The sequence below is a fragment of the Pelobates fuscus genome, chromosome 4, assembly GCF_036172605.1.
Source record: "Pelobates fuscus isolate aPelFus1 chromosome 4, aPelFus1.pri, whole genome shotgun sequence".
Taxonomy (NCBI): domain Eukaryota; kingdom Metazoa; phylum Chordata; class Amphibia; order Anura; family Pelobatidae; genus Pelobates; species Pelobates fuscus.
In genome coordinates this window covers 37,418,767-37,433,109 of record NC_086320.1, presented here as the reverse complement: position 1 = coordinate 37,433,109, position 14,343 = coordinate 37,418,767, and the positions used below count along the sequence as shown (strand labels likewise).

The window sequence follows — 14,343 nt, the reverse complement described above, 5'->3', positions numbered from 1 at the left end:
TAACATAGGCAACAAAAATCTATTAAATATACACACACCAACATGTGTAATACTCATTTACTTCTGCTTGCAAAATAGTCAAGCCTTTATAAATATTTTTTCCAAGTTGATTATTTTAGTAGAAAGTTTGCAATTCACTAAAATTCCCCTTTAGCTAACAAATAGTTTAGTTACGGTACTGTTTATTCACTATTTATTTTTAGTTTTTTCCTAAGCAGCCTAGAGATGCCTATGGATGTTCCATTCTGAAATTTGGTGAGTGTTGTTTTTGAGTACTAGTACCTGACACCAAATCCATTCAGTTCTCCCTACCTTCCCCACTCAATACCCCTCTTGATCTCTCTGCCTATAATAGACTCTCTCAGAATTCTGTGCCCTTCTTATATACACTGAACAAAACTATAAACGCAACGTTTTTGCCCCCATTTTTCATGAGCTGAACTCAAAGATCCAAGACTTTTTCTATGTGCGCAAAAGGCCTATTTCTCTCAAATATTCACAGATCTGTCTAAATCTGTGTTAGTGAGCGCTTCAACTTTGCTGAGATAATTCATCCACCTCACAGGTGTGGCATATCAAGATGCTGAATAATCAGCATGATTATTGCACAGGTGTGTCTTAGGCTGGCCACAATAAAGGCCAGTCTAAAATGTGCAGTTTTATCACACAGCATAATGCCATGTATGTCGCATGTTTTGAGGGAGCATGCAATTGGCATGCTGACTGCAGAAATGTCCACCAGAGCTGTTGCCCATGAATTGAATGTTCATTTCCTTACCATAAGCTGTCTCCAAAGGCGTTTCATAGAATTTGGCAGTACATTCAACCGGCCTCACAACCGCAGACCACGTGTAACCACACCAGCCTAGGACCTCTACATCCAACATCTTAACCTCCAAGATTGTCTGTTGCAGCAGCTGTCCGGGTGGCTGGTCTCAATCTGTTTGAATAACCAAGGAATTTCTGCACAAACTGACAGAAACAGTCTCAGGGAAGTTCATCTGCATGCTCGTCATCCTCATCTCGACCAAACTGCAGTTCGTCGTCGTCGTAACCGACTTGAGCGGGCAAATGCTCACATTCGATGACATCTGGCACTTTGGAGAGGTGTTCTCTTCACAGATGAATTCCGATTTTCACTGTACAGGGCAGATGGCAGACAGTGTATGGCGTTGTGTGGGTGAGCAGTTTGCTGATGTCAATGTTGTGGTTCGAGTGGCCCATGGTGGCGGTGGGGTTATGGTGTGGGCAGGCGTATGTTATGGACAACGAACACAGGTGCATTTTATTGATGGCATTTTTAATGCACAGAGATACCGTGACGAGATCCTGAAACCCATTGTTGTGCCATTCATCCACGACCATCACCTTATGTTGCAGCATGATAATGCACGGCCCCATGTTGCAAGGATCTGTACACAATTCCTGGAAGCTGAAAACATCCACGTTCTTGCATGGCCAGCATACTCACTGGACATGTCACCCATTGAGCATGTTTGGGATGCTCTGGATCGGCTTATACGACAGCGTATTCCAGGTCCTGCCAATATCTAGCAACTTCGCACAGCCATTGAAGAGGAGTGGACCAACATTCCACAGGCCACAATCAACAACCTGATCAACTCTATGCGAAGGAGATGTGTTGCACTGCGTGAGGCAAATGGTGGTCACACCAGATACTGACTGACACATTTTATAGTGGCCTTTTATTGTGGCCAGCCTAAGGAACACCTGTGCAATAATCATGCTGCTAATCAGCATCTTCATATGCCACACCTGTGAGGTGGATGGATTATCTTGGCAAAGGAGAAATGCTCAATAACACAGATTCAGACAGGTTTGTGAACAATATTTGAGAGAAATAGGCCTTTTGCGTACATAGAAAAAGTCTTAGATCTTTGAGTTCAGCTCATGAAAAATGGGGGCAAATACAAAAGTGTTGCGTTTAGAATTTTGTTCAGTGTACTTAAAGAAAGTTGTTTGTTCTTTATTTGAGATGTGATTTCACACAGTAATCTTGTACTCTAATTTTATTTTTTTCGTTTACGCAATTGCTTTACCAGCAGTTTAAATTCTTTGAAAATGAAATAGCTTTTAAGTAATTTATTCATTTATATATTCACCTGTTTTTACAGCTTGATTTGACATTCATCTGCTAGCTGTGATCATTATCAGCATTTTTTTGGTTGCCATCATGCAAACTACAGATTTGGGAAGCAAAGAAACTGGAAAGATCTGGCATAGAAAGTCCACTCCTGCCACGAATGATGGGTAAACAAGACACCACCCTTGGGGTTGGTCTCTGGGGTGTGGTCAACTTTGTATATTAGTCAAAAATAGCATAAACCACTATAGAGTACAAAATACCGGTAATACTAAGAATGGACAACTGCTCAATTGGCTTGCATTTGGGGGTTCTATGCTCATCTTGTACTGTTACAGAGAGTACCTGAGCAATTTGCAAACCAGGCTGTTCCCACCCAAAAGGGTGGGTGGTCCTGTTCTGGAATGCTGGTCAGCCCCCTCTACATGAAATATATACAACAACCCCAAACGATCATTCTGGCTTTGGGGGGGCTTTGTCAGTGAGGTGTGGCTAAACCCCACTAGGTACAATGAGCATGTGGTCCATGTCATTATTACTCCTTTAATTTGGGAACATCCTATGGATGTTGCAAAAAAAATTGCAATAGAATACTGAGAATGAACAACAACTCTGCTTGCCCTCAGTCTCAAGCTGGTTTTATCTAAAAAAATAAATAAAATATATACCTCTCTGCCTTAAGGCCCATTACCTCCTTATGGAAGATGCAGCCATTTGTCTTAAGAGGGGAGTCTAACATTTTTAAATGCAAGACTTTTCCCATTAAATTTTAAATTACTTGGTGCCCTTGTTTTTTTGTTTAATAATTTAAATTGCAGTTAAACTTGTGTTATACAGCACCAGGACATTCCCTTCTGATCAGCCTATCCTCCTCAAGTGAAGTTCCAATAAATGACTTTGAAAAGTAATGTATCTAAAGGAGGAAGTGGCTTTTGTAACTCTTTTAAAGGGGCCAAAGCAATCTGTATAGATTATGGTGCCATGGGAATTTATTTTATTACATTATCTGTGTTTTTCTATTAGTTTGTGGTGGGCTGTGCTTTATCTGTGTGCTCAAGAACTGATAGTCACTAAACACCGAATTGTAATAAACTGAAAACCAAATTACTATATTTGAGCAAACATTGTTGATTTGGAAATATTATTCAACTTGGCTTTAGTTACAGCTTGGCTGTTTTATTTATAATTCAAGTTTCAACTTACTACAGGTAAATATTTAGTAAATAAACTTAGGTGTGGCAAAACCAGCACTGTGGGAGTGCATAGATACACTTACACAATTACACAAGTAAAGGAGCACTATAGTGCTAGGAATACATATAATGTACCTTTAAGAACATTACATGTGGTTTATATCTCAACCAACACATAGTAAGTTACTTCACCTAAGTAAAATTCACCTGTCAGACATGCTTCATCAGACATGATGGTGTTGCTACCATCTTCCACTCATTATTTCATTGGTTTCAATAGTTCCCAATAAGAATCTCATTCTATCCTTGCAGTGAAACTGCTTTACCCAGAGCATGTGGCATCTTATGACATTGATGAACTAAAGTTTTCATTTAAAAAATACAAACTATTGTGTACTGCTGCTGTCAGTTGGGCTGAGCGTAAAATAGTTCTAACACACAATTTAATACCTGTCACATTGTAGTCTTGTGTTAGATTAGTTCCAGGGTTTCCTTCATTCCAGCATGCAACTTAAACCCTCAAATAATGTCATTTATATATATATATATATATATTTTTTCTTCTGGGGTTCATATACTGGCAGCTGTTTTTATAGAAACATTCTGACTTGCTGAGAGTTTGTAGAAACGGAATATGTTGGTGTCAATCCAATCATATTAATTGGGGCAGCAATTGCAATTTTTGTTGTTTAAAAATAAACACATGATACCATTGGAAGTTAATTTATATGGGGTTGGGTTACTTTGTTTTTCTTTGCAGGATTATCGTGAATATTGTGCATGGAAGTACTGCCAGTCACTCCAATACGGGAAGGTTTTTGCAGGTGGCTTTTGACGGTCCTGGGGACTCCTTTCTTGCTGGTGATCATCTTGGAAATATCTATTCATTCAATTTAAACAGAAACAAGTGAGAAAGTTTCTTTAATTATTGTTTATATGTGACATTTTAGTTTACTGATTTGATATGGGCAAATGGGATTTGAGTTTGTAGAATGTGCAGATTAGATTGCTTTCCAGAAAAAGTGTGCTGTGTTCAGAAACGGAGTGCTTCTGTCCTTGCTCCCTGTCAGTCATTGTTATAATCCCTGACTTTTGTCATTCAACAAAATAAATGTTTGTTTCTCTTTCTCCTGCAAAGTGTTCCAAGGACTAACCTAGATTGTGATATCAGCTGACCACTCTCAACCAATAAATGAAATTCTGTGCAATGATAGTTGCACAGAATTGACGTTAGCCAGCCTGGAACTCTAGTTCCTGGCTGCCTGATAACACCTCAGTGATGCTGCCAAAAGTGGAGTTACACCTCCAGCAGCAGAGGTGTTAAACTCTGCATGTGCAGCGTATCATAGTGAAATGTTGCACATACAAACTCGAGTCACCATGAACACGTCAAATCACTAAAGAGGTCATGGTGCTTGTAATAACCTTTTAATATATTTTTAAAATCTAAAAATGTCACATGGGGGGGAAAAAAAGGTTAACCAAGTTTATAGGTTATTTTCAGTAATTTTTTATATGCAAAGGTGATATTCTTACTACATGTCTTCCTGGGTATAATCCAGGTCATTCCTCAAAAGCCAGTGGGCATTCAAAACACTGATTTCACTTAAAATCTGCGTAATTGTTTGTTGCCAGTTAGATGTCTTGGCAGGTTACTCTGTAATGCCAGGCTGTATACAAGATAGGCCTCAGCAGTTCAAATAGGTGGCGATTTTCTCAGCTGAAAAATATCTATATAGATTATATAATCCTATATCATAAAATATAAGTTACGTGCATCACATTATTATTATTATTATTATTATTATTATTATGATATTTATAGAGCGCTGTCAAATTCCGCAGCGCTTTACAATTGGTGGACGAACGTATTTGTGTATTTTTCCTAATAGGTTTGATCTTGTTCAACGGACCACACAGGCATGCACAGCTCTAGCATTTAACCTTCACAGAAAGTCAGAATTCCTTGTGGCCCTTGCCGATTACTCTGTTAAATGTTTTGACACAGGTAAGTTATATGAAGGTTCGACCAATTCTAATCATAGAATAGTCATGTATGTACATAGTATGTTAAAGGAATTGAAAATAAATCATATAGCGTCTTCCAACACCTTTTTTTTCAGCATTGGCCATCTAAATGCTTGTACTGCTGCTTGTATTTTTGTTGGATATTTCATTTTGTGAGTTGGCAATCCTTTTTACCAAGTAAAGGGCTACCTTTGTAACAGATAAAGGTGTTACTCTTAAAAGCATTTATACACATTTGCACTGACATGTTAGAATGTTTGCAGTGCCAGTAGTTGCACTGTTATACAAATTATGCATTGACTTTTTAACTAGTTAATTTTTAACCTTCTTTTTCTGCATTTAAACTTTTTTGCTCCTTCAGATCGTTCTTAATTAGAACAAGTTGGAACATTTACTCCATACCTATATGCATCAACATTCTTAGCAAACTTGTTGTGGGAGTGCCAATAATAAGTGTGACATCATTTTTTAAGTGTTTAATGTTTAAGAGTCCCCAGCAGCCCATTCCCTTTTGTTCTACTTGGGCTAATGAGGAAGCAATGGGTGGCTGTAATTGGCTGAGAGTGTCATGAAGGAAGTGTGTAGTATGTGTCTTGGCCGTACCTCCTGTAGGGACCAGGCTGTGAATGACCAGGGACCCTTATTTCATGTTAAACTACTCAGAAATAATTTAACAGTGAATGACAGGGTAGCACTATAGGGCTCCAATTATGTGAGATGAAATGGTTACAGTGCCTACAGTGTTCTTTCTAAGGTTCTTTTTTTTTTTTTTCCCCCCAGTTCTGAGCTTGAGAGATGTTTATTTCATTGGTGTTTGTTATTAGTCCCCTAGTTGTTGGGCTATGATTCCTACAGGAAGTGGGGGGCAGGGCCGGACCGCTGAGCTGGACGGTCACAAGTAAGAGCAGCTCCTGCGACTAAACTGCAGACACCCTACTAAAATATGATTTTTCACCCCAAAACCGACCAGCAGCGATGTTGCCTGGAACACGGGGGCTGTTGGATCCAGGGAGAGGCTGGAGGAGCTTCAGTCTCCTGGAGGAGAGACTCTCGAAGCAAAACCTGGGGCCTATTCCAGCGGTGAGTGGGACGGACGGCCGCCGCCCCGCTATCCTGCATCCTGGACCCCTTCTGGGGCACGAAACAGAATGAACCTGGCCCTGTTTCCCCTCCTCCCCCCCCCCCTCACCCTATGGCCGGGACCGAGAGGTCGCAAATTGAGCTGGGAGGGCCCGGACGTGGCACTCAAGATGGCGGGCACCATGTGCACAGGCGGCAGGAGGTCGACCTGTTCCCTCTCCGCATGCGTGGATGACTGCGGACAGGCGTCTCTGGCTGTTGACCCCAACAGGGCGACCATCTTGATAGCCAGACCTCAATCCTCCGATTCAGCAGTAGGCCGTGTATCTTGTCAATCAGACCACATCAGTATTCCAGTGGGGACCAGTATATCCCCTGCCAGTCTGTGGAAGGGGGGGCCCTAAGCAAGCAAGCCCCAAGTCAAGGCTGAGGTTCAACCGCCTCACCCCACGAAGAGGGTAGCTGCAGGGCTCAGGAAAGTCAGACACTAGCTGGAACCACGGCCTTCAGGCTTAGAAGTGTCAAATAATCAGCAGGGTGTTCACCATGGTTACATGCAGGGTTTGGGCCAATTTTTGGCTCAATAAGTGGATTCCCCTGTGGAGCTCCAGCACCATGCGACCATCCCGGTTGGCTTTTAGGCCCCGCCCCTCCTTGTGGCCATTTCATGCACTCTTCTGGCATAGCATGTTATGTAGCACTGAAAAAGGTTTACAAAGTTAATTGGACAGAATCTGGTAAATCAGATTCCAGGTCCTGTGTGAAACTTAGAATCTATAGTGTCTGGGAACTGCTGGAACCAGTTAACATAAGCTTTTTACAGTTCATCTCATATGTGAAGACCGTAGAACCTGTTAAATTCAACAAATACATAGCAAGACAGCTGATGGCTTTGTGCTGTGCTTTTTTTTTTATTTTTATTTTATTTTATTATTTATTCTTTTTATCTGGCATACATTTTTTGCATTTGGTATCATTGTGATACACTTCTGCTTTTTTCTTTTTCTTTGTAGATACAAAGGAAATCGTGAGTTGGATGCGTGGCCATGATTCTTCGGTTACATCCATCTCTGTACATAGCTCTGGGAGATATGCAATTACAACCTCCAGTGATACTGCTCAACTCTGGGACCTGGATACCTTCCAAAGGAAAAGAAAACTCAATGTCCGCCAGTCTGTTGAAATACAAAAGGTTCTTGTTAGAAGATTTTTGGAAAATATTTTTTTCACATAGATTCTCTAAAATGTCTAAGAAAACTTGCTCTGCTTAACTAAATTATGTGGACTATACACCTAATACTGTGTTTAAAGTACCAGTAAAAGTAACCCTTTATTTCTCTTTATGCATGTCTGTGATGCCTATAAAAATGTATGTGCTTTAAATTAAGATAAAATGCTATCTATACATGTTGCTAGCAAATGTATAGATTGGGAGAAAATGTGAATGTATATAATTTACACTGTAATGTAGTGAAAAAAACAAATAGAGTATACCTGCACAGACTTTGCAATGTCCTTCTTAATGACCTAGAACATATAAAACCAAAAGAGAAACACAGTACTGCAATGTAAAAAAATAGGGGTATGACTAGAGTTAAGCCAAAACAAGCTCACAAATGTGGAGTGGTTGAAGTACAATAAAATAACTGTTAAGTCCGGCTCACAGTGTGTAAGTAGATAAAGTCTCTGGTTCGTTGGGGTGCAGTCCGAGTGCGTTTTCTCTTCCCCGCAAACAGGCAACTGATCTCTGACTTCACTTCCATGTTCTGTGTGTTCAGCGTGCTACGCGTTTCGCCCCGCCTTTTGGGGCTTTCTAAAGCATGTAGTGAGTCCTCCCATTCTGCTTCTCTTTATACCGTCACAAAAAAAATCTCAAGTCCCATCTCATATCGGTTAAAAATCCAAGTGGATCCTGTAACACTATATTGTTTGTTTGTGTGTGTGTGTGTGTGTGTATAGATGGTAAGAAAATAGTCTTTATATACAAATAAACGGCGAATACAGTACATCTGATAATTATCCTAGAAACTGTTATGAAAACAGATAAAATGCATAAACTTCAAATCCAAACCACAACTATATACAGCTAGGGAAAATACAGATTTGCTCTTACATCCTGTAATTAATAAGAAACAAAAAATTCAGTATATCAATAGGGGCAGATCACCTAAATCACTTCATGATCTATAAAGGCAGATCGCCTAAAACAACGAATCAGAGACTTTATTTACTTAACCGGACGTAACAGTTCTTTTGTTTTTATTCATAAACAAAGCATTGGATATTTTGTTCAGCTGGTGGCGAGTCTACTATTTGGATCCAATGTACACAAGGGCTTGATCCTCCCTTTGCCTTATAGTCTGGAGTGGTACTTCAACCACTCCCCGTTTGTGAGTTTGTTTTTGGCTTAACTCTAGTCATACCCCTATTTTTTACATTGCTGTACTATGTTTCTCTTTTGGTTTTATATGTTCTAGATCAGCGTTTCTCAAACCAGTCCTCAAGACCCCCCAACAGTCCAGGTTTTGTTACTATCTCCATTGGAATAAAACAGGGAAATATATAAATCCTGATCTGTTGGTGGGCCATGAGGATTGGTTTGAGAACCACTGTTCTAGATCATTAAGAAGGACATTGCAAAGTCTGTGCAAGTATACTCTATATGATTTTTTTCACTACATTACAGTGTAAATTATATCCATTCACATTTTAATATTTATGTATATACATTTTATAATTCAAGTTGGCACTGTATTTTAAATTTGGTTGCACACCTATAATATTGTTTTTTAATTGTTCGGGAAGTTTTATATCTGGATTCTGTATAGGTTGCTGCATGTGATGTGACACGACACTGATTTGGGTGTAGATACTTGCACTTTAAAATTGTGTTTGTGCCAATTTTTATTCTGTTTATAACTACACTAATTTTACAAATTGCATAAACAGTACCCCAAGGTTGTCACTCAGACAAGCAGAATATTATGTTCTAGCGCTTCCTGTGTCAATTTTGTGCATATTATGCATGCTCACGTCTGCTCAACTCTACAAAGACTAGAAAGAAAGGCACCTGATTGGGGGAGTCTTTCCCTGTGGTGGAGGGGTCTCTACTACTTACACTTACTGCAAGGTCAGAAGCCTTAGGAACTTTTAAAAGTGTCCTTTTATAGCTCTCTGTCTCTCTCCTCCCACTATCTCTTTGTCTCTTTCCTTGCACTCTCCGTCTCTCTCTCATCGTAAGAATGTTATCACCACCAAAGTGATTCCTGGTGGCTGAAGCACCAGGAGCTAAAAACAAAACCAACAAGATAGCACCACCTATAGGGGACAGTTGCAGCTATGTAGATCTACCTTCCATTGCACACCCGGGCATGCGCTCTGCAAGCGAGCATGTCTCTTTCAGGGGCCCTTGTGCAAAAAATGTTAGTGCTGGGCATTGTCACATGTTTTTCACACAGAAGTATTGAGAACAAAACTCCAGCCCCAAGATTTTCTCAGATTGGTTTTATGCAGATTTAGGGATTATGGTGCTTACAGTGTATGTTTGTCAAAGATGTAATAAGTTTCAGATAATGGTTGTGTGTGGCTACGAGGGAATGATGATTGTCTTTTTCTACTACAGGTGTTCTTCCTTCCTTTAAGTAACACAATCTTGAGCTGCTTTAAAGATGACTCGATCTTTGCCTGGGAGAGCGACACCCTCACTTGCAAATACCAGCTACCGTGTCCTGAGGACGGATCGAAGATGCATTATAAGGCCTTTGCTATTACAAGGTGCAGTTCCAGTTTGTTACTTCCTGAGACGCTATATTCGATTACCGCTGTGTTAAAGTACTACCTGGTACTGGGAGTGTGTATATAATTACTTCACCTGTACTCCATTCTGTGCATTATAGCTGCATTGATTAACAAAAACTGCCCAGCAATAGAAGCAGCAATGTGGTTATTACTGGCCATCACAGAACTTCATATTCTATAAACCTCTGGCGGGCAGGTTTATATTGGTATATGCACATTTCCCATTGTAAACAATAGATGAGCATCAAAGGGAAGTATGTACTTATTTATAGTGTTTGTTTTTCTTTTATGTATTTTATTGGATTCCCAAATTAACTGAATACGACACTGCATCTAGTAACCGTTTAGCGTTGAAGCATTAAGTGTGTTAGTTCTGTGTTGGAGAAACAAGCATTTACCAGAACATTCCCTAATTAATCTCTGCGATAAAATGTTACCTAAGAAATTGTACAACATTTTTTGTTTTTTCCCCCTAAACTTAGTTATTAAAATAACACTATAGTCACCTAAACAACTTTAGCTTAATGAAGCAGTTTTAGTGTATAGATCATTCCCCTGCAATTTCACTGCTCAATTCACTGTCATTTAGGAGTTAAATCACTTTGTTTCTGTTTATGCAGCCCTAGCCACACCTCCCCTGGCTATGATTGACAGAGCCTGCATGAAAAAAAAAAATTGGTTTCACTTTCAGTCAGATGTAATTTACCTTACAAATGTTATCTCTTTCTCTTTAAATTGAACTTTAATCACATACAGGAGGCTCTTGCAGGGTCTAGCAAGCTATTAACATAGCAGGGGATAAGAAAAATCTAATTTAAACAGAAATTGCAATAAAGGAAGGATAAACATTAGATGACTCTTTACAGGAAGTGTTTAGGAAGACTGTGTAAGTCACATGCAGGGAGTTGTGACTAGGATTCATAAACAAACTTGGCGCCCACCTTGCTTTTGGTTGGGAAATCTTACATAGAACCAAGATTTCCCTTGGTGTCTATGATGATTGTTCGTTCTTTAAGAACGTGCCCTTGCATTAGCTTTTTACACGTAACTTTCATAGTACCTGAATGGTGCTCTGACATTGATCATTTAAATAATTTATTTATCATTGACTAATGTTTTTACACAAACTGAATCACAGTGTAAACAGATAATGCGTTTGTGTGCAGTAGTAATAATTTGATCTGTTCTTATTCAGGGATGGGAGAATTCTGGCAGCTGGAGGAAAATCTTGCAATGTGCACCTCTGGTGTTTGGATTCCAAGCAGCTTTACCGAATAATCCAGCTGCCTGCTACAGTGCGAAGTGTGAGGCAGCTGGAGTTTCTCCCAGATAGCTTCGATGGCTGTTCCAGTCAGGTAAGCAATGGTTTTGTGACATGCCGTCATGCACGGTGATTCAGGTATACTAGCTTCTTTTCAGTTTTTGAATGATTCGATACATACATCAGTCACCCTAGGTGAGTGGAAGTTCCTACTTATGTTTTAAAGGAACACTCTAGTGATAGGAATACAAAGCTGTATTGGTATAGGGTCCCTCTGCCTGCTGTTGAAAGGGTTAAAAACCCTTTTAACACTTACCTAATTTCCAATGCCGAGTTTTCTCAGCGCTGGATCTGACACCTCCTCCAGCGCATTAGAACTTCCTCATAGAAGAGCATAGAATCAATGCTTTCCTTTGGGGGTTTTGAAGATGCTGGACATACTCGTGCAAAGAGGATTTCCAACGTCAAATTCCGGAAGCCACTCTAGTGGCTGTCTTAACCGTGTAATGTAGACATTGCAGTTTCTCTGAAACTCTGTTTTACATTGCAGGATTAAGAGGAAAGGGACATGCCAATAGCATCCCTTTAATAGCCTCAATTCCATCTTAAACTGACCAAAATGTATATTTTCAAAATGGAAGAGGAACCTTTTCTATAGCAATCTCTGTAAAGAGACTTCTGTCACCATATCCACTACAGGTCCTCATAATGGCTATTGTCTTTACAGTGCCCCATTAAACCATGTAGGGCAAGAGTGTGCATTCATGCTCGACCCTCGAGTGCATTCTGGCCCATTAGTTGTAATAAATATGGTTGTATTGTTTTGCAGTTTCTTCTTATGAAAGACGAAAGTATGCAAAAAAAAATATTGAACCCAGGCAACCTTGTAAAAGGCCTTCTCTGCATCTACACCGCAGATAAAAGGATATTTAAGTTTTCCCCTTTAAATGACGATACAGCATTTGATATGTAATTTGCTATTTTAAATATTATATAATTTTTTTTTTTTTACCAGTTTCTGACTTGACAAATTCTGATTTTTCATGCAGGTCCTAGGGGTGCTCAGCCAAGATGGTATAATGCGCTTTATCAATATTCACACGTGCAAACTTATATTTGACATTGGCACCCATGATGACGGAATAGTTACTTCATCTATCAGCACCAATGGCCGGTACATTGCCAGCATAATGGAGAATGGCAGTGTGAACCTGTATAATGTACAAGTTCTGACCAGAGAAATCAATAAGGTAATGTTCAACCTTTTTTTTTTTTTTTTTTTTTTTTTTTATATATATACAGGATTATTCACTAAAAGACCAAATTGGCAATTCTCAGATTTACTAAAACCAAATGTGGTGAAGATTCGATTGGTCTGACCGATTCTGTAGCATTGGTTCGGAAAATCATTATTGCTTCCGAATCAACGTACAGCAACAGAATCGGAGATTTATTTACGACCGCATGGTTGCTGATGATGATCTGAATGCATCCGGCAGGATTCTAGTTCACAAATTATCTTTCACTTGCTATTTGTGAGTGAATTGATAATTTGAAGAACTATTTGCCTGCTGGCCGTACTAGTAGTCAGTGGGCAAATGGTTAAAAACCCACGGCAGTTCAAGGATTAATTATTGGGCAGCAGGTCAGTGCTAGCTAGTCAGCCGCCACGTGGAAATAGTATAGTGGGTCAATAACACTCCCATAATACTATAATGGTGGTATTCTACCTCCAGCTGGGGGCATGTCTACTAAACCTTTAATACTAACAACTTGGTAGCCATTGCTGCCCAGATGCTAGAAAAGGCTTTATCCCATTGGCATTGGGCATCGGGTAGGGGCTACTCTAATATTTAGGGAGGAGGGACCTAGGGGGCCTAGTGTCCCCACCTCTGGCTCCCATTTACATCATTGGGTAGGGGCCCTAATATTTATACAAAGGGGGAGAAACCTAGTGCAAGCCCTAATTAAAGGAACACTATAGTCACCTAAATTACTTTAGTTAAATAAAGCAGTTTTAGTGTATAGATCATTCCCCTGTAATTTTACTGCTCAATTCACTGTCATTTCGGAGTTAACTCACTTTGTTTCTGTTTATGCAGCCCTAGCCACACACCCCCTGGCTATGATTGACAGAGCCTGCATGAAATAAAAACTGTTTTCACTTTCAAACAGATGTAATTTACCTTAAATAATTGTATCTCAATCTCTAAATTGAACTTTAATCACATACAGGAGGCTCTTGCAGGGTCTAGCAAGCTATTAACATAGCAGGGGATAAGAAAATCTTAATTAAACAGAACTTGCAATAAAGAAAGCCTAAATAGGGCTCTCTTTGCAGGAAGTGTTTATGGAAGGCTGTGCAAGTCACATACAGGGAGGTGTGACTAGGGTTAATAAACAAAGGGATTTAACTCCTAAATGGCAGAGGATTGAGCAGTGAGGCTGCAGGGGCATGTTCTATACACCAAAACTGCTTCATTAAGGTAAAGTTGTTCAGGTGACTATAGTGTCCCTTTAATGATAAAATGAGATGGGTGAATATTACTTTTTCAACCCCTCCCCCTGGATGGCTTGGAATCCCTTAGCCTCCCTCTAAAATAAAGTCCCAAGCTACCCCCTCTCATCCTAATAACAGTGAGAAGGGAGCCATAAAATCTAAAACCTAATTTTTTTTAAAATAATAAATCCAATTATACTTACTTTTAGAAGTCTACATGCCGGAAAAATAAAAACCTATCCTATCTATCTTCACCCATGGTGGGCTCGCCACAGAATGAGTGCTCCTAGAGGGGAAAACCCGTTTGTAGACTTCCCATGATATGACAGGTAAGCTAGTAAGCCAACCAATCAGAGCTTTGACAGCCAAATCTCGAGAC

The 14,343-nt window shown here is 39.7% G+C and overlaps 1 protein-coding gene across 3 annotated transcripts in view; it reads left to right on the top strand.

Moving 5' to 3' along the window:
* Nucleotides 1-14,343, top strand: part of TBC1D31 (TBC1 domain family member 31) — a 98,710-nt gene that overhangs the window by 64,164 nt on the left and 20,203 nt on the right. For all 3 annotated transcript variants that reach the window (XM_063451093.1, XM_063451092.1, XM_063451094.1), the window contains exons 2-9: nt 219-255; nt 2,136-2,271; nt 4,058-4,204; nt 5,190-5,305; nt 7,419-7,597; nt 10,028-10,179; nt 11,399-11,558; nt 12,514-12,714. In XM_063451093.1, coding sequence (XP_063307163.1) covers nt 2,195-2,271; nt 4,058-4,204; nt 5,190-5,305; nt 7,419-7,597; nt 10,028-10,179; nt 11,399-11,558; nt 12,514-12,714 — 1,032 coding nt within the window. In that variant the 5' untranslated portion in view covers nt 219-255; nt 2,136-2,194. The remainder of the gene's footprint in view (nt 1-218; nt 256-2,135; nt 2,272-4,057; nt 4,205-5,189; nt 5,306-7,418; nt 7,598-10,027; nt 10,180-11,398; nt 11,559-12,513; nt 12,715-14,343) is intronic.